Source organism: Pongo pygmaeus, chromosome 2 (genome assembly GCF_028885625.2).
Source record: "Pongo pygmaeus isolate AG05252 chromosome 2, NHGRI_mPonPyg2-v2.0_pri, whole genome shotgun sequence".
NCBI lineage: Eukaryota > Metazoa > Chordata > Mammalia > Primates > Hominidae > Pongo > Pongo pygmaeus.
The window spans coordinates 56,103,776-56,131,406 of record NC_085930.1 but is presented as its reverse complement, the minus strand read 5'-3'; the positions used below and the strand labels follow the sequence as shown (position 1 = coordinate 56,131,406).

The window sequence follows — 27,631 nt, the reverse complement described above, 5'->3', positions numbered from 1 at the left end:
CTCAGTCTTTCCCCAACACCTCCTGCTTTTACGGTTATTATCTCCTCTCCTGTCTCCTTCAAGGACTTGGCTGCATTCCCCAGGTTGTTCTGGTGTCTGGCTCTGCTGCAGTGTGGTTCTGAATTATAATGACCACGCGACAGTGTCCGAGATACTCAGATACCCGTGGGCGGATTGTGCACCCTATAGGCAGAGGGTGGAAAATGTTTACCTTCCACTCACACCCTCAGCCAACAGACCACATGAGGAGGGGCTGTGAACACCCTGCATTCCTGTCTCAAACCTGACATGAAGAAAAGTATTCTGGGCCGGGCACGATGGTTCATACTTGTAATCGCAGGCCCAGAATACTGGGAAGCTGAGGCAACAGGATTGCTGGAGCCCAGGAGCTTGAGGTTACAGCAAGCCAAGATCTTGCTGCTGCACTCCAGCCTGGGCAACAGAGCGAGACCCTGTCTCTATTTTTTTTTTTTAAGTATTCTGAACTCTACTCCCATACCAGTTATAGATATAAATGGTCTTTATGTTATTATTTTAGTCATTCCACAAACATTTACTGAGCTGCTACTATATACAGCCTGCCAGTATGAAAAAGACACTGTCTCTGCTCCTTAGGGAATATCCAGCCCTCACAGTGAGGGAGTTAAGTGCTATGGGAACAGCAGCTTGACAGCCCAGGGGGCCCTGTTGGTGGAGTCACTAGGGTTGGGTCTTTTAAAACAAAAAATTAATGGATTATTTTAGTTGTGATAAAAATACATAGCATAAAACTTACCATCTTAGCCATTTTTAAATGTACAGTTCAGTGGCATTAAGTACATTCAAATTATTGTGCAACCACCATCACCACCATCCATCTCTGGAACTTTTTTTATTTTCCCAAGCTGAAACTGTATACCCATCAAGCGCTAACTCCCCATCCTCCCTCCCCCAAGCTCCTGGAAACCATCATTCTATTTTCTGTCTATGATTTTGACTACTCTAGGTAGCTCATGTATGTGGAAACATATAGTATTTGTGCTTTTTGTGACTGGCTTATTTCACTTAGCATGATGTCTTCAAGGTTCATCCATGTTACAGCATGTGTCAGGATTTTCTTCCTTTTTAAGGGCTGAATAATACTCCATTGTATGAATATGCCACATTTTGTTGATCCATACAAAGTGTCCATTGATGGACACTGGGTTGCTTCTACTTTTTGGCTATTGTGAATAGTGCTTCTAGGAACATGGGTGCACAAATATATTTTTCATATCTGTGCTTTCAATTTTTTTTTTTTTTTTTGAGATGGAGTCTCACTCTGTCACACAGGCTGGAGTGCAGTGGCATGATCTTGGCTCACTGCAACCTCTGCCTCCTGGGTTCAAGCAATTCTCCTGCCTCAGCCTCCCTAGTAGCTGGGATTACAGGTGCGTACCACCGTGCCCAGCTAATTTTTGTATTTTTAGTAGAGACGGGGTTTCACCATTTTGGCCACGCTGGTCTCGAACTCCTGACCTCAGGTGATCCGCCTGCCTCAGCCTCCTAAAGTGCCGGGATTACAGAAGTGAGCCACCACGCCTGGCCTGTGCTTTCAGTTTTGGTGGGTATATATCTAGAATGGCATTGCTGGATCATTACGGCGATTCTATCTTTAGCTTTTGGAGGAACTGCCATCCTGTTTTCCAGAGGGGCTGTACCATTTGACCTTCCTCCCAGCAGTGCACAAGGGTTCAAATTCTTCCACATCCTTACCTGGGATTGTGTTCCAACAAAAGACCTCAGTTTTCCTTAATTGGTGGGGACTGGAGTCAGCAGCCAGCAAGGACTTACTATTTTAGCTCTCTGAACTCAAAATGAGGGGCCCTGTGGGAGATAAGAAGGGAGGGAAGACAGAGCAAAGAGGCGCTGACCAGTTGAATTTGCCCGGCTATGTCTCTGAAACAGCTGGAATCAGCTGTTATGTATGATTACGATTCTAATAAAAATTTAGACATAAGAAGTATTATTCTGGGCTTGGGTCAGTCAAGGAAGACATCATGAAGATGAAAGGGTTAGAATCAGGCCCTAAAAGAAGAATGTGATTTGTTTTTTACCTTTTAAAAAATAAACACTTTTCTTTTTTATTTTACTTTTTTTTGAGACAGAGTCTCACTCTGTCACCCAGGCTGGAGTGCAACGGTATGATCATGGCTCACTGCAGCCTAGACCTCCTGGGCTCAAACAGTTCTCCCACCTCAGCCCCCAGTAACTGGGACCCCAGGTGCCCGCTGCCACACCTGGCTGATTTTTAAATTTTTTTTGCAGAGACAGGGTCTCACTATGTTGCTTAGACCAGTCTCCGACTCTTGGGCTCAAGTGTTCCTCCTGCCTCGGCCTTCCAAAGTGCTGGGATTATAGGCATGAGCCACTGTGCGTGGCAAAAAATAAACATTTTTATTATGTGAAGAATATATGTTCTTTGTAGAAAAATTGGAAAATAAGAGCAGTATGGAGAAGAAAAAGCACTCATAGACTCACCCCCTGAGGTCACTAACTATTGCTAGGTCTTGCAGTTTCTGCTTCCTTTTGTGTGATTTTCCTTCAGGGAGAATTTCCCTAAATCTTTCTAGACTTTCTAAACAGAATGTCTGTAGGTGCTATGGGGTGTTCCATCGTATGTACAATAGGGGTAGGATTTGGGTAGGCAGAAACAAGAGAGGGGTTTGGGTGGGTGGGAGGGGGCCTGCAGGAGGCCCTTAGTCAAATCTAGGACATGCCTCGACCTAGGACCCCTGGACCCAGTCCTGACAGTCAAACCAGTCACTGGGCCCCTTGTCTTGGTTTCCACTTGCTGAAGAAAGGCGTCCTGTTGTCCTTGTGAGAGTGGAGAGAGCACGGTTGTCCCAGGGCAGGCTCTCCCTGTCGGTGGACTTTGTGCAGGCATTCTGTATCCAGCAGGCTCCCATAGGCCTTTCCCCCTTTCCCTTTCCCAGCCTGTGCCCCTGGATGGGCCTGTGGCTGCTGCCAGTTCACATGTGCCTCTCTCATCTTCTTTGTGCCACTCCTTGGAAAACAGCCCTCTGGTGTCTGACCTCAGCCCAGTGTTAATAAGACCACACCTGATTGTGCTAACTCCCCTAAAGGACATGAGTGACTCCTTGCTCCTCTTGTACCTTACTAGGGGCATATGAGCCTAAAGGATTCTTCAGGTTGGATGATACGGGGCAAATGGAGGGGGCACGCTGCAGGGGACAGCACTCTTGGTCAAAAAGAGACCACTGGCCCATCCAGAGGTGTGGCCACTTTAGCCTCCCCAGCCCACACTGGACCCTTCCGGGTACTTCCCCAGCACCTTCAGTTCCCAACTTCCTGGGAGTTGGGCTGAGACCTTGCCATACTCCCTTCCCACCCTCCACCACTCAGCACAGTTCTTGATGTGGTCCTGTAGCTCTGACAATGCCAAGGGCTGCAGGAGATCAGAGGAGCTGGTGATCAGCACCGCAGGCTCCTCTAGACCCCTAGGAAAACTCAGCACCTGGGTGTCCAAGGTGCTGCAGGATGTGCACAGGAGCAGGGCCAGGCTCTGACAGCTTCATAAAGTCATGGGCCTGTTGGCAGCAAGATGGAACAACCACGAGGAAATGCACTTCACCAAAAGTGCACGTGGTTTGGAAAGCTGAGCCAAAGCTGCTCTGGAGGGCTGAAGGGCCTGTTGTGGTAATTGGGACTCTGTCTCCCCCCGCTCTTGCCCCTGGAATAGAATGCAGGAGACTGTGAGTGATGGATGGCAGGCAATTAGGGAAGCGTGCACAGCCAGGGTGGCCCTACCCCAGTTCTGTGCGCCTGCCATGAGGGCCTGATCCTGTTTCCAAGAGTCGCTCTCAGATGGGAGCTAATAGATGAATTAGCACCTTCTTGCACGTCTGGGCCAGCGCTGAGTTGGGAAATGGCCTTCAGAGTTACTCCGGGGCAGATCAGGAAATCCTGGCCAGCAGAACAGACAGTCTGCTGTAGGGTAAACCTTGTAAAACCCAGGAGCCTGCAGAAGTGACAGTCATTAAGCAGAATCCTCCCCCAAAGCTGCAGAGAAATGTGACTTTGTCTCTGACAGGAGATGGGGGAATGTGGGGGTGGCAGGATTTATATAAATGTGTGGGGAGGCTTTGGGGGCTTCACAGTCAGGGCCTCAGCAGCAACCTTGCCTGGATTTCCGCACACCTGGCATAGAAGCCTTGCTTTGAGTGGCTCTTCCCTGGTGGGCGGTGACCTGCCCCTCCCTGGTTCCTCAGCAGCTGGCCAGGAAGAGTAGATTCCCAGGAGGCTGCAGGGAGGTGCAGGTTTTCAAAGGCACCTGGAGCTCCTCACATACCAATGTTGTTTCTCATGTCTCCTGGCACACAACTAGAGGCCACTCATGTCCCCATGTCCCTGGTACCTGTTCAGCCACTGGTTTCCGTGCATATGGCTGGAGCATCTGCTGGGGGACAGGCTGTGGACTTTATGGGCTCCTGTCTCAGGTGACATGCTTGAGACTCCAAGAGGCTTTGTGGGGCAGAAGGAAGAGCTCACAATTTGGAGTTACTAGTTGTGCCTCTTGCTTTGGAAACAGGAAAGTTTCCTTCCTTTCAACAAATAAGTATTAGGCACTGTTGTGGGTTGAATTTTATCCCCCTACAAGATACATTGAACCCCTGGTACCTGTTTTATTTGGAAGCAGTTTTATTTAGTTTTATTTGGAAGCAGGATCTTTGCAGATGAAATCAAGTAAAGATGAGGTCATACTGGAGTAGGATGGGCTCCTAATCCAATAGGAATGGTGAACTTGTGAGAAGAGACTGCCTTGTGAAAGCACAGACACACAGGGAGAAGTCCTGGTGAGGACCAAGGCAGAGACTGGAGTGATGCGGCTGCAAGCCCAGGAATGGTGGCTGCCTCCAGAAGCTAGGAATACACAAGGAGAGATTCTGTTGAGTTTCAGCGGGAACAGGGCCCTACCGACTCCTTGATCTCAGACCTCCAGCTTCCAGAACCACGAGACAATAAAAATCTGTTGTTTTCAGCCACTTGGTTGGTGGTGCTTTGTTACAGCAGCCTGAGGAAACTACTGGGAGCACCTTTCACATCTGGGTGTTGTGCTGGGTGTCGGGCAGGGTGCAGAGCAGAGTCCAAGGTAGGCATGGCCCGCCGCATCCAGGCAGTCATTCAGCTGCATGTTTCCTAAAGGCTGGGACATAGCCGTGAATCAAGTAGATAAAATCTCTCCCTCAAAGAGTTTACATTTGAGTGAGAGGGGACAGACCGGAGCATAATAATAAACAACAGTAATACACAGCATAGTCAGTGGAGAAAAATATGGTGGAGAAGGGAGATAGACAGATGGGAAGGGTTGTAAATGTAAATGAGGTGGTAGAAGCTTTCTTGAGGCAACCTTTAAAGTAGTGTGGTGGTTCTCAACCCTGGCTGCGTAGTGTAGTCACCAGGGAAGCTGAAAATAAAACAGAACAAAGACAATCAACAGTGGAGCCCACCCCAGACGATTAAGTTGGAATCTCTGGGGCTGGGGGTAGGGGGCCTCTCCGGGTAAGAGCTCCCCAGGTGGTTTTATGAGATGCCTGGTCCCAGGACCTTATGGTCTATTGTGACAAGAGCTGCCATGGAAGAATGCGCTTGCCAAGGTCCAGCAGGGTCATCTGTGGAGAATGAGTTGACCACAGGCCTGGCCGTCCCAGTGCACGGGTGGGCAGAGGCCTGGCCCACCTGAGTGGCTGGGTCAGCCAGGCAGGCACAGGAGGCTGGAGTGCAGGGGAGCCCCTGGGACCACATGTGTCTGCCTCGTGTGTCTGGGGCGCCCCACCCTCTCCCTTCTCACCTCCTCTGCTCTGCCTGGTGCTGTGTGTTACTCTGCTAAGTGGCAGTCCTACCTCTGCCAGATTAGGGGACTTTTTCCTTCCTACCCTGGGGGCATCTCCAGCCCCTAAAGCCAGGCCATTGCTGCATAGCCTCAGGCTGGGGGTGGACCAGCCACTGGTCATGCTGCCTGCCAGCTTTGTGTTTGAAGTACTGGTGTTGGCCAAGGGGATACTCACTGAACATGCTCCTTGACTCATGTGCAGCCAGTCTGGACCCCAGCTTCCCTTGGTTTTGATTTCCTGAGAGATGAAGAAGAATTTCCAGAACAACTACGGAATGGGTGCTTTCACAAACTGTGGGAGAGACCTTCTCCTTCTCCCTGGGTGGAGAGGGCAGCCTCCTGGGAGGCTGGGAGGCGGAGGGTGGGCCAGCATGGGGGTCTGCAGGCACCCTCCCCCAGGCATGCACACGCCAGCATAGCCTACCTCTGGGCCAGGGTGGTGGGCCCACCAGCCACGCCAGACACCGGGCATCAGAGCTTATGGAGAATCTAAATTCCCTTTCATTTTCTGGGCCCATCCCACAGCTGCACACGCTGGAGCAGCTCTCTGCTGTCCTGAGTCCCCTGGCCTAGCAGGATAAGGCCTGTCCTCTCTGCTCCATCTCCTCACCTTTTCTTCTCTCCCTCTCATTTGTTCCATCTCTTGTCCCTGTCCCTATTTCTCCCACTCTTTCTGACCTCCCTCTTACAGTTGCCTTGGTTGTTCTATTGAAGTGGCCAGAGGAGCCAGGATTTGGGGAAACAGCAGTGGTTGGGGGCTGCCCTCCTGTGCTTCTCCTGGGAGGTGGGACAGCCTGGCTGAAGCCTTGGGATGCACTCCCTGGTTGCCCAACCTGTTTCCACAGGCCCTGTGAAAAAAAGGTTCTCCTCGTGTGAGCTGGTGAGCAGCTGCTGAGAGTGACCCCTCTCAGGGGGGTCCTGTACCTGTCCGGGACCACAGCAGCTCCCACGGGTCCTCCCACCTCCCTCACAGTGCCAGGGTGTTGGATTGTACCTTTGCCCATTTAAGATGTCTGTGGGGCCTACAGACAGCATCATCTTGATTGGTTCAACTCCTAAAGTGTGGAGCCAGTGCCTGTGTGGCCTTGGCCAGGTGACTTTTCTGTGTCCTCATTTCCTGACGGGGTGGTTATGAGGTGTGAACGAGTTAATATTTCTGTGAGCTTAAAATAGTGTCTGACTGTTTTAAAATGTAGGTTTTATGATGATGAGGCCAACAGATCGGGAGAGGACTGCCGCTAAGATTGTCACTCACAGTTCCCACGAGGAGGAGACACACCACACAGAGTCCACAGGGGGAGGCACCAGGGCAGTCAGGAGGCCGAGGGAGCAGGACCCGTTACTGTGGTTTGTGTGGGAAGGAAGGGTAGCAAGGCAGCTGCTTGGCTGGTTTGAAGAATGTCTGCGCTGGCTCGGGATGTAGGGGCTGTCCCAAGTTGCCTGGGACTCCAGTGCCTGTCCCTGGGGTGGCGAGGGCAGGGGATTGTCGTCAGCAGTGGACTCTGGGTTGGTTGGTTTGTGTGTGAAAGGCACACCCTAAGGCAAGTTGTTTACTGTCTCTGGGAATTGGCTTGTCTTGGGAGGCACCAACTCTCGGGAGCCTTGGATGTCAAAGCATGAGAATATAAAGACAGGCTTAGTAAAGAGTACCATGTTCCAGTTAGCCGACAGCAGGGATAAATGAGCAGTATGTGAGGTGATGGATTTGCTGATTAGCCCAGTCAACCATTCCACACTGTGGAATGTGATATCACATCGCTTTGCACCCACCCCATAAATATATACAATTATCATTTGTCAATATTTTATTAATTAATTAATTTATTTATTTATTCATTCATTCATTCATTATTATTTGAGACAGTCTAGCTCTGTCACCCAGGCTGGAGTGCAGTGGCGCTATCTCGGCTGACTGCAACCTCCGTCTCCCAAGTTCAAGTGATTCTCCTGCCTCAGAGGCCTCTCCAGTAGCTGAGATTACAGGTGCATGCCACCACGCCCAGCTAATTTTTGTATTTTTAGTAGAAATGGGGTTTTGCCATGTTGGCCAGGATGGGCTTGAACTCCTGACCTCAAGTGATCTGCCCGCTTAAGCCTCCCAAAGTGCTGGGATTACAGGCGTGAGCCCAATATTTGATTTAAAAAGACACGCTTAATGTACCAACACACATTTTTAGAATAAAGGACAAAATATGTTTAGTTCAACATCATTAATTTTAAAACTGAGACGGGGTTCTGGAGCCTCAGGAGTCCCGAGGTGCCTGGGGAGGAGCACAGACCTTGGAGGAAGAATCCTGCCACGCCGCTGTCTCTGGCTGCTCTGAGACGCGGCTCCCATCTGTGAAATGGGGACACTGACCCCTCGCTTGCAGGGCTCTTGCGCGGACTCAGTGAGATGACATGTTGGAAGCCTCCCGCTCAGCACTTGGCTGCCAGGAGCATCTCAGTACATGACAGTTTTTAGATTTTTGTGTCCCTTTTAAGAAAAATAACTTCAGGGGCCCTTACAGATTCTGGTCCTGGGGTCTTCCCACCCCATTTCAAAGGAAAAAGAAAATGTTTTCAACTTAGGGAACACAAGCCACAGGGATAGGTGAAAGATCTATCACCAGCTGGTGCACTGAGGAACTGGGAGGGAGGAGTTGGGGGCTTCCAGGGACGCTGACGGGCTGTGTCTTCCTTTCTCCTCCCTGGGCCTCTTTTACTGTGTTTCTTGTAGGGGATAGAGGACTCCCTCAGGATGGAGGGCTTGGGGCTAGAGTCCTTTCTGTGTGGGACTGGGAAGTCAGAGTTTGCAGGGCCACCATTCTGGCCTGAAATGCCTCCCGGAGCAGAGGTATGAAAGGCTTCTCCTCCCCAGGAGCAGGCCCAGTGCCCTCGGGGTGTGCTCAGAGGTCAAACGGGCAGGCCTGAGAGATGACTGGGAGTTGGGGCCTGGCCCCCTGTCCCGCACCCTCCTGAGGCACACACCCAGGCCTCACGCCCCTCCCCTGCCTTCCTCCTGGGCTGGGGGAGGGTGCCGTTAGAGCACAGAAGGAGGGTAGCGGCAGAAAGAGGCAGCGTCCTTGGCCCTCCAGTGCCAGGGCCTCTTTGTCCCCTGCCCAGCAGCCACGTGGAGCCCCCAGCACTCTTGCTGGCTGGCAGCCCTCTCAGGCCCAAGGAGCGCCAGGCTGGGCCCTGGCCACAAGCCCTGCCTCTCCTCCCTCATGGAGGTCTGTCTTGGTCTGTTCAGGCTGCTCTAAGAGAATACCAAAGAACGGGGGCTTGCAGACAACAGCAGTGTATTTCTCACGGTTCTGGAGGCTGGAAGTCTGGGATCAGGGTGCCAGCATGATCAGGGTCTGGCAAGGGCCCTCTTTCGGGTTGCTGATGCCCACCTTCTCATATCGTCACAAAGTGGCGAGCAGAAAGCAAAGAAGCAAGCTCTCATGTCTCTTCTTAGAAGGGCACTAATCCATTCGTGAGGGCTCCACCCTTGTGACCTCATTATCTTTCAAAGGCCCCACCTAATACCATCACACTGGGCATTAGGATTTAATGTGGCCAGGTGTGGTGGCTCATGGCCGTAATCCCAGCACTTTGTGAGGCCAAGGTGGGTGGATTGCTTGAGCCCAGGAGTTTGAGACCTGCCTGGGCAACATAGCGAGACCCTGTCTCTACCCCCCCCCAAAAAAAAAAAATTAGCCAGGTAGGGTGGCACACTCTTGTAGTCCCAGCTACTTGGGAGGCTGAGGCAAGAGGATCCCTTGAGCCCAAGAAGTTAAGGCTGCAGTGAGCCTTGATCACGCCACCGCACTCCAGCCTGGGCAATAGAGCAAGACCTCTTCTTAAAAAAAAGAAACACAAGATGTAATGTATGAATTTGGGAGACACAAAGATTCAGCCTATAGCAGGGTCTTCCTCCTCTGCCTGTCTCCCCAGCATCCTGTTTGCTGACATCGAGGGCTTCACCAGCCTGGCGTCCCAGTGCACTGCACAGGAACTGGTCATGACCCTCAACGAGCTCTTCGCCCGCTTTGACAAGCTAGCCGCAGTGAGTCACCCTGAGCCGGGGCTGGGGGTGGCCTGACCTGGGCTGTTGAGGGAGGCTGCTGTGGTCGAGGACCTGCTGAACCCCAGGGATGGGCATGTGCTTGGGTGTACCCTGCTGCGCAGAGCCTGCTGGTAATGGACAGAGGGGCCCCTCAGGCTGTGGCTGTGTCCTCACGCCCTGCGTGGGCCCTGGAGACACACTCAGCTGAGTTGCTTTCAGCACTGTCCCTGACCACAAGCGAGAGTGTAGGGAGCCCTCCATGCCCCCATCCATGGAAGTGGGTGGTGAGGCCTGCCGGTCACACTGCCCAAACCCCCAGGGGAATAAGCTGTTTGTCTGGGGCACATTAAGTGCCATCAAGCCACATTCCTGATGAGATTGGCCAGACTGATAAGAGAATGAGTCTGAATCCCCAGCTGGCCTGCAGGCGGCTGTGTGCCATTCCCTAGAGGCATCCAGAAAGAGGACTCTTAAACGTTTGGATAAATTGGAAGTAACACTCCATGGCAGGGAGTGGTGAACGACAAGTTCATTCCTTAGGCCCCTATTCACCCCTCCGTTATCCTTTTCCAGCTCTAGGCCTTTGTAGAGTGATTAAATGTCAGCGGCCACTGACAGGTGGACACATTCCCCTTGGCCCACACAGGACGCCAGGCCGGGTTATTGATGAGAGGCTGGTGCCGTCAGGCCAGTCTCTGGGGGCTTCCGTGGTGGAGCGCATATACTCGCCTGTGGGTTTTATCACTGAACTGAATGAGGTGAATAGTACCTGCTTGGCACTTGGGTCTGAAATGAGTCCAGGCCACAAGGGCATTTGAATCCCTGTTTCTCAACTATCTTTGGGAGCCAGAGTTGGACCGCTCATAGTTGATGATTAGTGATATTCCATCGCAATGCCACCGACGGATTGGTGGTGGCCTGCAGGTGGCCCTGTGGCACCTGACACTCAGCAGCAGCTCTGTTGGATTCTTGGCACTCATGTGCTTACTAGTTGAGCAAAATTCTCTTTTGATAAAGATGTCAGACAGGCTGAGAGTCAGTGAGCTTTTGGTTAAAGCTCATTTCTGCCTGCTTCAGTCTTTTTGTAAAAGGAAGAGAATCAGACAACTTTTAATAGAATCTCAAGCAACGAATCAGAGTGACTCCTGGGGTGTGGAGGGGACCAGAGACCCTTGTACTGGGGCTTGGGGCCTTCCTGAAGCTGATAAGGCCACCCTGCTGGCTGAGCTGCAGTTCGACCAGCCAAATTCCTCTTGGGGCTCTGGAGTGGATCTTTAAAAGTGAGCTCCTGAGTCTGGGAGCTGGAATGCCGCTTAGGGCTGCCCAGCCCATCCCTCCATCCCCACAATCCCTCCCTCCCCAATGTCTCCTGATAAGCCTGTCCCAGGACCATGCCGAGTTCCGGCGTGGGCCTGTGCTCACTGCCCTAAAAGGCAAGTTATTCCAGGCACGGGGTGAATCTGTTTGCTTCTCATTTCTTTCCCTCCCACTTCTCTTTCCTACTATTTTTAATTTGTAAAATTAATTTGCTTTCCAGGAGAATCACTGTTTACGTATTAAGATCCTCGGGGATTGTTATTACTGCGTCTCGGGGCTGCCTGAAGCGAGGGCTGACCACGCTCACTGCTGCGTGGAGATGGGCATGGACATGATCGAGGCCATCTCGTAAGTGTCCACCCCTGGGTACCGTCTACCTCCCTGGGACTGTCCACAGCCCAAGCGACTGACTGACCTGCCGGCTGCCTAGTTGGAGGCAGGCAAACAGTGGGGTGAAACTGTCTCCCAAAGGTGCCCAGCCAAGCTGAGGGTTGGCGTGTGCCACCAGACTTTCTGCCTTCTCCAGGGTTCCTGTTCCCTACAGCAGCCTGGGCAGCTTTTCCCAGAGGAAGTGTGTGGGAAGGGAGGGCTCTGCAGACTCCAGGAGTGGAGGAGAGGCTGGCAGCCGTGTGAGGATCCTGTGCCGTGTGAGGACCTTGCACTTCCGGGGCCTCATGTTTCCTACAGACACCCAGCCAGGCATCGAACTGCTGGTTCCACTTCTTCCCAGATGCGAAAGGTTGGGCTCACAGGTGTTAGACAACTCCCCAGGGTGCTACTACCAGGCAGGTGGATTCAAATGCAGGTGTTCCGCTTAGAGAGATCACCCTGCCTGTGAGCCATAGCAAAAAGGCACTTTGGCCAATTCATGGCTATCACCGGCCACAGAAGGAGCCCTGGTCACTGAAAAACATGGGTGGTGCAAGCTTATGTGACAGCCAAGGGAGCAAGTCAGAGACTTTGGGCTTTAGAAATAGCTTGGGCAGGGGCAGAGAAAAAAGTCACAGAGAGCAAGGTCAGAGGCGGGAGTGGCTGCCAGGAAGGCAGCCGGGTCCATTGGTTTGGCTCAGTTCTACTCGCAGCACTTGCCAAGTGTCCCCGGCATGCCTGAGCTAGACAATCAGCCTCCCCGGAAGCACAGAACCTTAAGGGAGAGAGACTAGGACTCCTGGTGCTCAGATATGAGGCACGTCATGTGGACACGGCGAGGTAAGGGAGGCAGACTATTAAAGGAGGGCCCAGGAGGGGACAGTTGATTCCACTGAGAGGATTGAGAGAGTTTGCCTGAAGGAGGTGGCCGTGGAGTTAAGCCAAAAAGACAGAATGAGCCATTGTCAAGCTAAGCAAGTGTCCAAAGGCATTATGGATGGAAAGTATTTCAGTAAAGGTATTCTGCTGCAGTGGAGGTATTTACCAAGTTGATCCAGGACAAGAGAAATGATGGATGACCTCAGTCTCCCTTGCAGTGGGTGTCAGCCTCTTGCTGATGGCGTGGGATGGGGTCAGGGAGTCTCAGTGGTGGTCCCACCCACTGGGGCAAGTCAGACTGCTGGTCCCATGGCTGGCTGAGTGCACCCATGCCCCAGGTGTCAGGGAGGGTCTAGGGCCCTAGAAAGTGCAATCTGAGTTCGTCCATTACCCTACTTCCTGGCACCTGCACCCTCTCCTGCAGATGCTAGGCAGGTTCCCATGGGCCTCAGACATGCACCTGGAGATGTATGGCTTCCTTCCCACTCCGCATCCACTGCTCTCCCAGCATGAGGAGTTATAAGTGCGCACGGAAGGCCTGCCCTGTCTACTGGGAGCTCCTAGATATGGATATGTGGTGCATGTGGCCGGGACCAGCTTTCCTCTAGGGCATGGAGCACCCTAAACCCCTGCAGCTGCCCAGGCTCCCCTTCCCTCCTGAGCAGGCCATACCCTTGAAACCTGGGTAACTGCCTTTTGCCATCATCCTGCTAACATCTTGGAAGCGACAGTGTGGATAAATCCAATAAAAAGATAATCCAAAAGCCATTTCTGCCTTACCCACAAGAGCATTATACAAATAGGGTTTGGAGTGGTGGTAACTTCCCTGTTTAATTCAAGTCGGCCCTAACGTGCATTTGCATTTTTCCAATCACAATTTAATTGACAGAGCAGTGCTGGCCAGAGGTGTCCTCCTGGAGGGGAAGCAGCAGGGCTCTGGGTTTTAGTGTGGCACTGCGCCACCTTGTGGCCAAGCCAGGAACAGCACCTTTCACAGCCGACTGCACCTGCCGCCCGCTCCAGTGCCCTTCAGGCTGAACGTTCTTGGACTCTAGGGCTGGATGCGACAGAGAAGCCTCTTTGACCCCCGCACCTTCACCTTCCCTGCACCTGCAGCCTCACCCCCACTCTGTGTGCCTGGCCTCTAGCCTTCTCCCAGCCTTATCCCTACTCCATCCCCAGGTTGGTCCGGGAGGTGACAGGGGTGAACGTGAACATGCGTGTAGGAATTCACAGCGGGCGAGTACACTGCGGTGTCCTTGGTCTCAGGAAGTGGCAGTTCGACGTCTGGTCTAATGATGTCACGCTAGCCAACCACATGGAGGCTGGCGGCAAGGCGGGGTGAGTGACGGCTGTGGGCGGCTCGGGGCCCCCACCTGGGTTCCCACTCAAGCCCACCCAGGGTGACCATCCTGCAGAGGCGAGGCGGGGAAGGGTGGGGTGGGCAGGATGGGCAGCAAGCACCTGGGGAGGGGCTGGGGTGAGCACAGTGGAAGTAGAAATTCCTCTACTTGCCAAATCACCTGTGCTGCCATTGGCCAGTTGTGGGAGCATTATGTCACCCTTCCCTCAGCCTTGACCCAGAAGATATTGGCCCAAACCATGGTGGCTGGTGAGGTGTGATAGACAGAGTTCTGGAGGAGGGAGGAAGCACAGATAGTTTCTGGGATGGCTAGACCATAAAGGAGGCAGGACTGGGAGGGGTGAGGAAGGTGGGGTGGGAAGCGCCTGCTGCTAGGCGGAGGGAACACAGCGAGGCAAGGCACAGGTGTGGGGAACACAGCATTTCCAAGGAATGGGAGAAGAGCAGATGGCCTTTTAGGGACGGCTAGGAGAAACAGCGCCTGTGTTCAGAAGGCATGAGTGCCAGGCTCGTGAATTTGGACTCCGTCCTTTCGTGCACAGGAGCCACTGCTGGCTTCTGAGCAGGAGTGAGAGGCTTGCAAAGTTTGCAAGACTGGAGGCCATGTTGTCTTGGGCAAGCTAATGTAGTGGTCTGTGCCAGGATGTTCAGTGTGAGATAGTGTGGTTGCAGTGGGCATGAGAGCCCACTTGATAGTAATGGAGGGTACCATGCGAGGTTGAGGTTAGGATTTGAGCAGAGCTTGGGGCCCTAGGGTTTGAATTGTGGTGAACCCACTAATTGCAGTTTGGTTTTTCACGGGAGCTGACATTCTGACTGAGTTTTCTGCCCTCTCCACCCTGATCCCTGCCCCCCTGTAGACGCATCCACATCACCAAGGCTACACTCAACTACCTGAATGGGGACTACGAGGTGGAGCCAGGCTGTGGGGGCGAGCGCAACGCCTACCTCAAGGAGCACAGTATTGAGACCTTCCTCATCCTGCGCTGCACCCAGAAGCGGGTCTGTGGGCTGGGGAGCCGGGGGGCTGAGGGGCTCCCTTCCTCCAGGGAGGAACATTTTCGTGACCTGCTGCTTCCTTCTCGTTCCTTGAGTGAAGTCATGAATTTCTTATGCAGTTGTGGTTCCTGCATCTTAAAAAGGACCCCGGCAGTTAGGCCTTGCAAAAAGGATGGTAAAGAAGGAATCTTTTAATACTGCTTCTTTTGGAAAAATACAACAGGCCTCAAATCAGTTAGCAACAAGCCATCAGAAGTCCACAAGCTGGAAATCAGCATCAAGGGAGTCTGTGGATACCGTATGTTTTATCTCCATCTCTCTCCTTTTCATTTGCCTTTTACTGGGGTGGACACTTGCCTTAATCTCTCCCTCTCTGATCCATAGGTCGGCGTCCATCTCCACATGTGCCTATGTCTTTGTTTCTTGAACCTATTTTCCCCTTTCCCTTTCTAGTCTGTTTCTTTTTCCGCCTTTGTCTCAGCCCACACTTGCTGAAATATAAAGCTAAATTATTAGCAGACTTTAGTGTTCTATTTTTAATAGTGTCATGTTCCATGTTCTTAATTTTTAAAGCAAATCAAAAGAACATTTTCTATTTCTCCCTAAACTAAAATGCCTTTTACTTACGAGTCTTTCTGTTGAATTTATCTGTCAGTCAGTGCCCTTTGATAGAGAAAAGCTTCCCCGTTTCTCTTCCTAAGAAGTGAAACGAAAGACAAAATTAAGCGGTGAGAAGAGTTCAGAGAGTCTTGGATGACAGCAAAGGTGATTTTTAAAGGGAGGCAGGCACGGCTGTTGAGGGCAGGTGCCCGTGCCAAGAGGGACATCAGAGGGACACCTTATCCTACCATGCAGCACCCCAGGGGACAGATCCTGGCTGCAGGGGCCCTTCACGGGAGCTGTGTCAGACCCTCCACAGGCATCAGGAAGAGGAATGGAGGATTCAGGGCCCTGTGCGGACAGCTCCTCATGGTTTCCTTGACACGTTTGTAAGCGTTGGCCAGTTCCTTGGCCATAGTATCAATGAACTGGGTCCTCTGGGCTCTTTACCCACATCTCTCCTCTCGGCGCCTGGGTCACAAGGCCTCCCGCAGCTTCCTGCCCTAGACCCTGAGTTCCGTGGCTCTTGATTCTTCTAGCTGGACAAGCAGTCCAAAAAGGATGAAACGGAGACAGAAAGAGTGACAGGCACCCCCACCAGCAATGTCAGCTGAAGCAGGCTGTGTGTCCCCACCGTCATCTTATCTGACAAGGGAGGGAGTTGAGGGGAGGGTTGCCTCAGGTCTCCAGCTCTCTTGCACCCATTTGGATGGATAGACAGACAGACAGATAGATGAGACCCTGGGGAGTGTGTTGGCCCATAGATAGCTGACTGAGACTCTGTTTGTGTATTTGTACAATGCCTGTCAGCTCTTGAATCTCATAACTTCACTTAACCAAACCTCTTTGGAAGTGGCTTCTTGGGCCCCGGGGTGTGTCCTAGTGCCCTCTCTATTATAGCATATTTTGGAGAAGTTGAGCAGAGGTTGTGATCCCAGGTATCCTCTCCCTCCGGTACCCCCTGGACACCTTCAGATCAGGCCCCACCCACCCTTGAGGCTGTAGCTAGAGCCCTACCCTGGCCTGCTCATGAGCAAAGCCTGATGTGACACCACAGCCTGCCAGGGACCAAGTTGGGAGGCTTAGGCATGAGTTGGCCTGGCTGCCTAGGAGACCCAAGCTCAGCGCTCGCTGATCACCCTGCCCCCCAGAGTAGGGGGAGGAAGCACAGTGCAGGAAGCCAGGTGCGTCAGCTCAGGCCTTTTGGAGCCTAGGCCATCCAGAGGAGAGAAGGGCACCCAGGATAGAATCTTACAGTCAAACTTACAGGGAGAACTCCTTGCAAATGGCAGATGTTCCCAAGCTCTTTGCTTTCTCACAAGACCAACTCTCATCATCTTTTGCCACTCCCACCTGAGCCAGCCAGGGCTGGCATTAGGGAGTTTGGAGAGATCCAGGACGCTTGCCTAGGGAGTTCCAGGATCTGGGCTGAGCTCTGGGCTCCAGGGCTGTGCAGAGAGGAAAGGGCAGCTGCCTTAGCCCCTTACCTGGCCAGGTACCATGTTTGGGGGAGGATGAGAAGCCCCCGCTTGGACTCAGGTGACCCTGCCCGCAGGCTGATGCATCTGTGTTCGTCTTCCAGAAAGAAGAGAAGGCCATGATCGCCAAGATGAACCGCCAGAGAACCAACTCCATCGGGCACAACCCACCACACTGGGGGGCTGAGCGCCCCTTCTACAACCACCTGGGTGGCAACCAGGTGTCCAAGGAGATGAAGCGGATGGTGAGTGGCTGGTGGGACAGCCTGTGGGCAACACTCTCCAAGGCTAGGGCCTTCTGTGGGCATGAGACCCGCACCAGATGCCTCGTGTTGCCCAAGGGAATCTGGGGAGCCAGACAAGCAAATGCAAGTGCGGTTTGCCCCAACTTTGGACTAGGAGTAGGGCACCTGCTTCTGGCCCCAAGCTCTCCCCGCCACCCCGTGGCATGCCTCATTAGGCTTTGGAACAGACTGGCAGCACCCCTTCCTCCCTCCCTCTTGGCAGAGCTTGCGGCACAGCCTGGAAGCAGGCATGTCTGGCTAGACTCGGCCAGCCACAGTCTCCAGCTGTCTCTTGGCACTGTCTGGTGAGGCCCCAAGGAGTTGGGTGGGCACCAGCTTGTCGTACCTTCTTCCAGCACCTCCTGCATTTCCCAGGCAAGTGAAACCACATCTTTTGGTTCAGTTGCTCAGAAACTATCCTAGTGCTTTCTGGGAAGTGCCAGGTGGTGGTCCCCTTTGCCCTCTGTGCTGAGAAAGACCCCCCACTAATGCCAGCCTTCCAGTGGGAGCATGTGGGCTGAGCAAGTTGGGGAGGCCATGGTCAGGTGTCAGCTCCACCTCCAGGGACCTTGCCTGCACACACCGGGACAAGTGAATTCAGGATGCACTGCCTGGGCTCTGGCAGCAATGACAGGAAGATGGATTCCTGGTGGGAAGAGGAGGAAGAAGCCATGTTACCGCAGTGGTGTTTTCTCTCCTACTGTCTGAGAGGTTGGCTTCTGCCCCTTAGGCATGCTGCTTAGCTCGGGGGCACCAGGTTCCCAGGTGGGAGTCACCCATACCAAGGAAGGGCCGAGGGATGGCACAGGGACTGTGTGTGTGTGTGTGTGTCTGTGTGTGTGTGTGGTTTCTGTGTGGCCACTTAGTGAAGGAGGGGCATGTTGCACAAGTGGCTCCAAGTTTGGGCTCTGTGGAGCAGACTGGGTTGAGGTTGTGGCAGAAGGGATCAGAGACGGACTCCATGGAAATCCAGCGGGGTCAGCAGACAAGAGCCAGGAGCCTGGAGAAAGGGACATGCTGGGGACCTAGTCGCTGTGCTCCTTGTTAGCCAACACGTAGCAGATGATGCGAATTTAAGGAAAATGTACAGGAGGAAAAGTGAATTGAGCCAAGACCCCCATTTAACATTCTGACAGTAGAGACACCTCTTGGGGGGGCCCTGGGTTACCAGACAGCAGAGTGGAGAAACCTGGCCTTCCCCAGGGCTCCAAACTTGAATGTCCACAGACCTGGTCAGTGCCACTAAGGGCTCCAGCCACCATCCTCCCTCCCCTAAGCAAAGAGCAGTTGGCGACCCTCCCCATTGTCACCCCAGCCCTTTGATAGTCTCCTGCAGACTCGGTACCCACATGGTTAGGGCAGTCAAGAGTTCAAGACTAGCCTGGACAGCATAGTGAGACCCTGTCTCTACAAACAATAAAAAGGAAAACTAGCTAGGCATAGTGGCATACTCCTTCAGTCCTAGCTACTCGGGAGGCTGAGGCAGGAGGATCACTTGAGCCCAGGAGGTTGAGGTTGCAGTGAGCCATGATCACGCCACTGCACTCCTGCCTGGGGGACAGAGCGAGACCCTATCTCAAAAATAAAAATAAAAATAAGGGAGAAAGGGGGAAAGGGGGAAGGATTGAGAGCAGGGACAGCAAAGAGGGGCAGGAGAGCCAAGAGAGAGGAGGCATTGAGCATGAAGTGGAGGGGAAGCTGGGGAGTAGGAGAGGGAGATGGGGAGGAGGAGAGGGAGATGGGGAGTAGGAGAGGGAGATGGGGAGGAGGAGAAGGCAGGGAGGTGGCCAGGGAAGAGCAGGGAGCAGCCGGCAGGGAGGCAGGGCCTGGTGGTGAGAGTCTTTCTGTTTAGAATCCTTGGAAAGTTATTTTTTAGTGATATTTGATATAAGCTATATCTTTAGTTATCTTGGAGTCTTAAAGGAGATAGTTTGGACCAGAAGCACTGGGTTGGCAAATGTATTACTCATCATTAGGACAAAGAATTTTGGAAGAATTCGCAGTCAGGACTGTCATGGGGAAGGGACAGTCTCTGGAGAAGGAGGCTGCCAGGAAATCTCCTCCACGGCGTTCATCGCTTTGCCCAGCGGGGAGGGGAAGGAGTGTGGAAGAACAGGGCTGTGGGAACAGAGGCTTCTGTCCTGGCTGGGCCCGGTGTCCCCTGAGGGGGCTGCCACCAGTGGACAGCCTCTGGGCCCCACTCCAGCGTGGCCAGTGGGAATATCTAGGCTGGGGATGAAGACAGGTTCCTCAGTGCCGTGAGGGCCATTGGGCTTTCTGTGCTACACGTGCCTGGAATCTTGGAGAGAGATCCACAGAAGGCGAGTTTTCACCCTGAGCTGCCCACACTGGATGAGTTTTATGAGAAACAGTCCACTGAAGCAGGGATGGGGGGCCGGGAGTGCAAAGTAGTGAGTGAGAGCTGTTAGAGGGTTTGAAGTCGGAGTCAGCAGGGCCTTTTAAATCTTTTTCCAGCTTTTACCCAGCTTTTAAAACAGGGATGAGCTGTGCTGGTTGATGCTTAGGCACTAGTGTCATAAGGTCCTTAAGGTTATTTATTAATAAAAAGGTCGCCAGTGGGAAGACACATGTGGGCTTGAGCTCCTCTCACCAAACCCAGGAATGGCCGGTAGGGTGGGGCCTGGGTACTGCAGGAGGGAGTGTAGGCAGACTGGGAGAGGCCAAGCAGCCGCTGTCCTGGAACTGTTAGAGTAAGTAGGTGGCGGGATTTGAGCCCAGTCTGCTCCGTTGTGTTCTTAACGGTCCCCCTGCCATGGTTTGTGGACCAGTATATTTTCTGTACTGTTACCAACTCGCCATGCCGACCTGGCACTGAGCTCTCCACACCAACATGGCAAGCAGTGTGGTTAGGATGGTCCCAGCCCCCAACTCAGCACAGGGAGAAAAAATGGGTCCCATGTGCCAGCCTCAGCAGATGAGCAAAGGAGCATCGGGAAAGGTCAGAACAGGCTTATTCACAACATTTCGGCCTATTTTTGAACCAGAGAGACCAGCATATATGTAATATAGCTCAGTTCTTCTTGGTTCCGTAGTAAAATTTTTGCCGGCTCCTGGAATGGAATTGAGTGGGCCAACCCCTCGCAGGGGGTCTTCTGCAGGGAGCTCACCTGTCCAGCTCTCTGCTGCCTGCCACACCTGTGCTCCAAGGGATCCTGGGAGCATCAGGCACGGGCCTGCCCCCCAGAGGGAGCGCTCACTTGAGTGACATCTACGCCTCCAGCCCAGGGCTGGGATGGTGACGTGGGACCACTTTACAGCCTGGAGGGAGGGCCCAGCCATTCTCAGAGGACAAGGAGAAGGGTGCAGTTTGCCTAGGCAGACAACTGCCAGGCCATGCTGGGCCGGTGCTGGCAGCCCGGGAGGAGGTCAGAGCCCATAGTTGGTCACTTGGAGGTGACTCCAGAGGCTGCTGAGGCTCCCTGGAGCCCTCAGCTGGGGGTAGAGCCTCTGTGCCACCAGGGCCCCATGTCTGTTTTAGTGCCTGGTGGCCCTGGCTCATGGAGAGGAACATAAATCCCCTTTTTGTATTTTCAAACCGTGTCCTCATTGGGAATGAAGAGCGGTGTGTTCATTTGGATTTTGGGTTCACCCAGTGTTTGCCAAACTCTGTTTGCCCAGCAGAGTGCTCCACGCTGCCAGGGAAGGGGCATCCTCTGTTCTAGTCCTGGCATCCCGAGGCTAATCTAAACAGCAAGTCTTGGGGCTACTTGTCACCTCCCGCACCACCTCTGAGATTCCACCCCTCCCCACAGTGGAGAAGCCTCCATTCTGCCACCACTGGTGAGACCCCGACACACATCTCTTCCTTTGCGGAATTCATAGATTCAAGAGGGCTTTGAGTTTGACAGCCGGTAAGGGCCCTTCCCACCCTCACCTCTGATAGAACAGCAGTCAGATCTGTGGCAGGTGGGTTCCTTACCCTTTGAGTCCCCAACCAACCCTGGCCTTACAAGAAAACATTGATTTTCAGTTAGTAAAACAGCTGTTGCAGGTAACTAGACTGTAATTTTTTAAAGTGCAAAATGTGCGAACTCCTGGAGATTTTATGTGTGCTCGGTGTGATGTACACGAGGAGGTGAGTGTGCATGAGTGTGTCCGTGTGACAGAGATTGTGCAGCCCAGCAATTCCCGATTTCCATCTGAGTAAGAGGCAGGATTGAGAGGGGACCCTCTGAGCCCGGGGTGCAGGAGGATGGCGAGGAGAGATTTAGCAAAGGAGTTGAGCATGGGGGCAGGAAGAGCTTAGACACATGGATTGTGCCGGTGGATGAAGTGAAATCTCAGGGCATCCCCGGCGTCTAGCACAGCACCTGTCTCTTAGGGAGAACCCAGCTGTATTCTCCAAGTGAAGGAAGGAAGGAAAAGAGCTGCTGAATGACAATCCTCTCTATGTCCACGCCCTTTGGGAGACTGTAGAGAGGAAATGAGCTGCAGCCATCTAGAAGCCTCTGAGCTTTCAGTTCTCTCTGTTCTCATTCTCTTCTCTTTCTCTTTCTATCCTTCTCTTCTAGGGCTTTGAAGACCCCAAGGACAAGTGAGTAATATGCCCTTCCTTATTCCTGCTCCCTGGGTCTGGGGGATATCTCCCAATCCATCTTATCACTTGGTTTCTCCACACTCCATGGAAAATGGCCCCTCTTGCAGTCTTAGCTGAGAGTGAATGGAGCCCACTCTAGCCATCAGGTGGTCAGCAGCAGCCCCAGACAGGCCAAGGCAGCCCAGGAGCCCAGGCCACCCAGCAGGACAGGGCCTCAGCACTGCCCATTTTATCTCCGTGACACGCTCATGCATGTGTGCACACATGGCTCCCTCAGGAAAGTGCAGACCTTACACACTGGTCAGCAGTGCCTGGCATCCAGTGCCTCAAGGCAATGCCCTCTTCTCCCTCTTTCACTTCCGGTTCTCAGGACTGTCAGAAATTCCACTCCAGGACTGGCCTCCACCCTGAGAAACAGGGTGTTGAAGGTCAGCACTCAAGTCTATGAAACCTGCTTCTCAAGAGTGCCCTGAGCTGGGTGAAAGAAAACAGTTGGGCCACAGTCCCTGTGGCAGAAACTGGCAGAAACTCTTACTGCCCGATCTATGGCTTCTTTTCAGGAGGATAGCAGAGCTAGAGGGTAAAGAGCAGAGCCTGTTAGCTGTAGGGAAAGTCCAATTAAACCGTCAATGGTAGCTCACATTGTTATGCTAATATAATATGTTAACAGAGTCAGAAAAGCCTATTGTCAACAAGGCCCTTCAGCGCGAAGGGGGCCGAGTCTTGGGTAGTTGTCTGTTCATCTGTGCAGTTGTTAAGAGCACGGCTTAGGCTTCTGGTCTCAGTCTCAGCTCCCGCTGCCCTGATTGGGCTGATGGTGGACAGCTGCCAGGCCTCTCCGAGAGTCTGGGGGGATGGTCGGAAGAGCCAGCCCTCTGCCGGTGCCCCTGTGGTCAGCCTGTCTCACGCCTGTGCCTTCTGCTCCCCAGGAATGCCCAGGAGAGTGCGAACCCTGAGGATGAAGTGGATGAGTTTCTGGGACGCGCCATTGACGCCAGGAGCATCGACAGGCTTCGGTCTGAGCACGTCCGCAAGTTCCTCCTGACCTTCAGGGAGCCTGACTTAGAGAAGAAGGTACAGCACCCTGGGTGGGAAGGAGGCCCCTGTGCTGAACCAGGACCAGGAGGAGGAGGGCAAGAAAACAGGACGGCTCCCTCCTCCTGCCTTCAGCACCACGGAAGGGGTGGCCTCAGTTTCCCCACCTCTGATGCTGCACTACCTAGAGAGATGCGAGTTCTAGGGAGGCTTCCCTGGTTGGAAGGGATACATCTTGACTTCTCTGTGCCTTAGTTTCATTATCTGGAAAATGGGGACAGTTAACATTCCCACTTCATAGGGTCATAGTGAGGATGAAATGAGTTTCTTTTTTTTTCTTTTTTTCTTTTTTTTTTTGAGACGGAGTTTCACTCTGTTGGCCAGGCTGGAGTCCAGTGGCTTGATCTCGGCTCACTGCAACCTCCTCCCCCCGGGGTTCAAGTGATTCTCCTGCCTCAGCCTCCTGTGTAGCTGGGATTATAGGTGCCTGCCACCACTCCTGGCTAATTTTTGTATTTTTAGTAGAGATGGGGTTTCACCATGTTGGACAGACTGATCTTGTACTCTTGACCTCAGGTGATCCACCCGCCTCGGTCTCCCAAAATGCTAGGATTACAGGTGTGAGCCACCATGCCCAATAGAGTTTCTATGTATGAAACAGTATCTGTCGCATAGTAGGCGTTCGGTGCAGATTAGTTGCTATTTGCATTATTGTTATTCTCATTGTCAATGGACAGCCCAACTGTTTTGTCACATTGGGACCTCAAGGTGTTAAAGTTGGCAGGGACACTCAAGATCTCTCTGTTGCATTTCTTCACATTGTGAATGAGAAAGCTAAAGCCCAGAGTGGTTTGGGGACCTGCTTTCAGCCCCCCACTGATGTAGTGACAGAGCTGGAGCCAGACCCTGGTCCAGTCAGTTCTCTTTGCACTACGTGGCAGCGTCTCTCCAGGGTTCAGTTAAAGTGGACTTGTGGTATGCTCATCAGCATTAAACCAGGCAAGCAAACTGAATTAGCAAGGTGAAGCTGTGGAAAGGGACCAGCAGTATATGGACCTGACTTGGGTGTTACTCTGGGTGACTGTGCCAGCCCAACCTCCATCACCGTGGCTGCTTGGTATCATGGGAGGAGCTGGGGCTGGGAGCCTCAGATGTGACTTTGGACAAGTCTTGTGAGCTCTCTGAGGCCCAGCTTGCTCATCTCTGAAGAAGAAATGACAGCAGTTTTATTCCAACTTCTTGGGCTGTTGTGGGGGTGCTGGATGATGCCTGTAGACACCTGGCATGTTTCCTAGCATGTAGATGGCATGTAGTCATGTTCAGCCATGATCATTATGGATTACTCTGAAGGTGACCCACCTGCAGAAGGTTTCAGGTCCGTCTCAACTGCCCTTTCCATAGGCATTACCTTTTGGTGATCTGGACTGGTTTCTTGGGGTCTAAGTCTGGCTCTGGTTCTCGAGTCTTCCCTGCTGTGGGAGTGGGCTGCACAGGTGACCAGCCCTGAGTGGCTGCCCCGGGTGTGTGGGATTGACAGGGCTGGAGCGGACCAGGCCAGGTACTTTGGCCCCTCTCACCCTGCCCGTCTCCTCTCAGTACTCCAAGCAGGTAGACGACCGATTTGGTGCCTATGTGGCGTGTGCCTCGCTCGTCTTCCTCTTCATCTGCTTTGTCCAGATCACCATCGTGCCCCAGTGAGTATCCCCGTCCCTCTTGGGCTCTTTCCTCTGGCTGCAGGGAATCCCAGGAGTGGGAGGGGGTGGTCATTTAGGAGAACAGAGCAGGGAGTCTGGCCTGCACTTGCTCAGGCAGGGAGAGAAGTTTCTGAGTGTGCCCTCAGTGGGGTAGGAAGCCAGGGGTCTGACCTCTCTGGGCGGGAAGGTGATGTGCTCATTCCAGGGTGGGCGACTCTCACTAGGCACTGCACAGCTGCACGAAAGATGCTTTTTTTTTTGGGGGGGTGGGGGTGGTGGGGACACAGCGTCTTGCTCTGTCTCCCAGGCTGGGGTGCAGAGGCGTGATCTTGGCTCACTGCAACTTCTGCCTCCCAAGTTCAAGCAATTCTCCTGCCTCAGCCTCCTGAGTAGCTGGGAATACAGGCGTCTACCACCACGCCCGGCTAATCTTTTGTATTTTAGTAGAGACGGGGTTTCACCATGTTGCCCAGGCTGGTCTCAAACTCCCAAGCTCAGGCAATCCACCCGCCTTGGCCTCCCAAAGTGCTAGGATTACAGGTGTGAGCCACCACGCCTGGTCAAGAGACGCCTTTTTATCACTTAATTGTCTCGTCTCATTAACCCACCCCACCACTGACAATTGAGTCACCCAAAGTATTCCCTGGGCTGCTTTCTGTTAGTTCTTGAAAAAGAAAAAAAAATCTTCAAAAGATGCAGGTTTTCTACTACTGTGGATATTTCTAAGAATGGATTTCAGGTTCTGAAAGTATTTCACAAAGAGGTGTTTCTGAACTCTTCTGAGGACTGGCTGTGTCACCAAGAAAGCCTGTGGCTTCTATGGGGAGTAATTTGAAGTATGCAGTGGGCTTTTGGAAATGAGGTTGAGGTGTTTGTTAAATTGTCATTCACATTAGAGTCTTGCTTGGGAGAGAAATATAATTGCCCTATGTATGTACACCCATGCACACACACCTATACATATATATATATATGGCTCTGGTGTGTGTATATAGATATACATATATATACGTGTATATATACACATATATACGTATATATATACACACACACATATAAGTATATGTATAAATACATATTTTTACTTTTTATTATGTAATTCCTCAAATGCACAGAAAAGTAATTAATCTAATCAGTACCCATCCCCCTAGATAGAACAACTGTTACTATTTTGCAGTGTTTGTTTCATCTATTTTTATTCTGATTTTTTAAAAAGTAAATTTAGACACAAAGACATTTACCCCTAAAAACCTCAATATACTCCTAATTTAAGGACATTTTCCTCCTTAACCCCAATACTTTATATACCAAAAAATTAACATCAATTCCCTGCTATCATCTACTACCCAGTCCATATTGAAACTTCCCAAACTGTCCCCCAAAATGTCTTCTACTTTCAGTTTATTTGTAGCCAGGGTCTACTCAAAATCCACTGATTGCATTTGGTTATATCTTCTAAGCCTTGCTTCATCTAAAGAGTCCCCGAAGCCAGTACCTTCTGTTTTTCATGTTGAAATAATGGTATTTGAGAAGTTACAAAAGTAGCCGAGAGGGATTCTGTGCATCCTGCATCCAGTTTCCCCGAATGTTGACAACTTCTGTAACTGCATGTAATGATCAAAACCGGGAAATTAACACTAAAACGATACTATTAACTCATCTACTGACCTTATTCTAATTCATCATTTTCCCCTCATTATCCAGTTTGTGTTCCTGGAGCCAGTTCAGGATCCCGCATGGCATGTAGTTGATTCATGTCCTTGGTCCCCTCCCATCTGTGATAGTTCCTCAGCCTTTGCTTGTCCTTCATGATCTTGGCACTTTTGAGGAATACTGGCCAATTAATTTGTAGTTTCAATTTGGGTGTGTCTGATGTTTTTTCATTATTAGATTGGGGGGTCTACATTTTGACAAGGCTCCCACTGAAGCGATGATGTGTCCTTCTCCATGTACCATAGCAGGAGGTACATGATGTCAACATGTATTTTATTTTTAATGATATTATTAAAAGAATGAAAATATCCCCCTTACATTTGTATCTGCCATGACTCTGTTGGATGCCACAGGTGAAAACCAGGCACTGACAGCCAGCTCCACCCTGGTTGACCGCTGCACTGAGGCTGTGCAGAGCTGGGGTCCTTGTTGGCATAAAACCCCATCTTTCTGTACTGATGTGGAGCCACAAGTATCAAGAAGCAACCTGGAGGCCAGGCGCAGTGGCTCACATCTGTAATCCCAGCACTTTGGGAGGCCAAGGGAGGTGGATCACTTGAGGCTATGAGTTCAAGACCAGCCTGGCCAACACAGCGGAAATGCAAAAAATCAGCCGGGCGTGGTGGTGCACACCTGTAATGCCAGCTACTCGAGAGGCTGAGGCGGGAGAATCACTTGAACCTGGGAGGCAGAGATTGCAGTGAGCCAAGATCACACCACTGCACTCCAGCCTGGGCAACAAAGCGAGACTGTCTCAAAAAAAAAAAAAAAAAAAAAAAGCAATCTGGTTTTTCATCCCATTGCAACTGACAGTCCCTGTAGCTTGAGTGCATAGTCCTGCCTCTTTGCTGCTTTTCCTTCTCTGCAGCGGCTTGGGGGCTGGGTCATCTCAGTTACCTGCCCTGCCCGCAACGGCTTCATTCCCTCCTCTGGACACAGCTCCAAGTGGCTTAGACATTGGCAGAGGTCATTCTCTAGCCACCTCCTCTCTAGGAAAGCCTTAAAAGCCACTCTGAAGATCTTTCTTTTCCTCTGAAGAGAAGTCGTTTCTCTTGTTCCATTCGTTGAAGGCAGCGAAGTGCCGGCTTTTGTGGAGGCCCGGAACAAAGACGCTATTTGAATCCTCCCTAGAGGTGTTCACCTGCCTCTCACGCCCCCCACTGGCTTTTAACCCCATAACAACACCTGGCATCGTCAGGCCACTCTTCCTCCCTTGAAAGGCCACCTGGTGGTATGGTGGGGTGTGTTGTCCCCGGGCCAGCCCTTGCCCTAGGAGGGCCAATGGGAAGTTCCAGATGGAAAGTCACTTACAGCTCTTTTGTCTGAGGGTGGCCACCTGTGGTGGCCGTGAAGGTCACCTGTGATCTGCATCTGAAGGAGGGGCAGAGGGAAAACCTTGCATATTGCTTGTTGAACTGGCTAGGAATCGAGGAGCAA

The 27,631-nt window shown here is 52.2% G+C and overlaps 1 protein-coding gene across 3 annotated transcripts in view; it reads left to right on the top strand.

The window, feature by feature from the left end:
- ADCY5 (adenylate cyclase 5) overlaps window positions 1-27,631 on the top strand; it is a 166,981-nt gene that overhangs the window by 106,483 nt on the left and 32,867 nt on the right. For all 3 annotated transcript variants that reach the window (XM_054480641.2, XM_054480640.2, XM_054480639.2), the window contains exons 4-11: window positions 9,794-9,905; window positions 11,443-11,570; window positions 13,653-13,811; window positions 14,694-14,835; window positions 17,015-17,155; window positions 21,727-21,749; window positions 22,682-22,826; window positions 24,384-24,481. In XM_054480641.2, coding sequence (XP_054336616.1) covers window positions 9,794-9,905; window positions 11,443-11,570; window positions 13,653-13,811; window positions 14,694-14,835; window positions 17,015-17,155; window positions 21,727-21,749; window positions 22,682-22,826; window positions 24,384-24,481 — 948 coding nt within the window. The remainder of the gene's footprint in view (window positions 1-9,793; window positions 9,906-11,442; window positions 11,571-13,652; window positions 13,812-14,693; window positions 14,836-17,014; window positions 17,156-21,726; window positions 21,750-22,681; window positions 22,827-24,383; window positions 24,482-27,631) is intronic.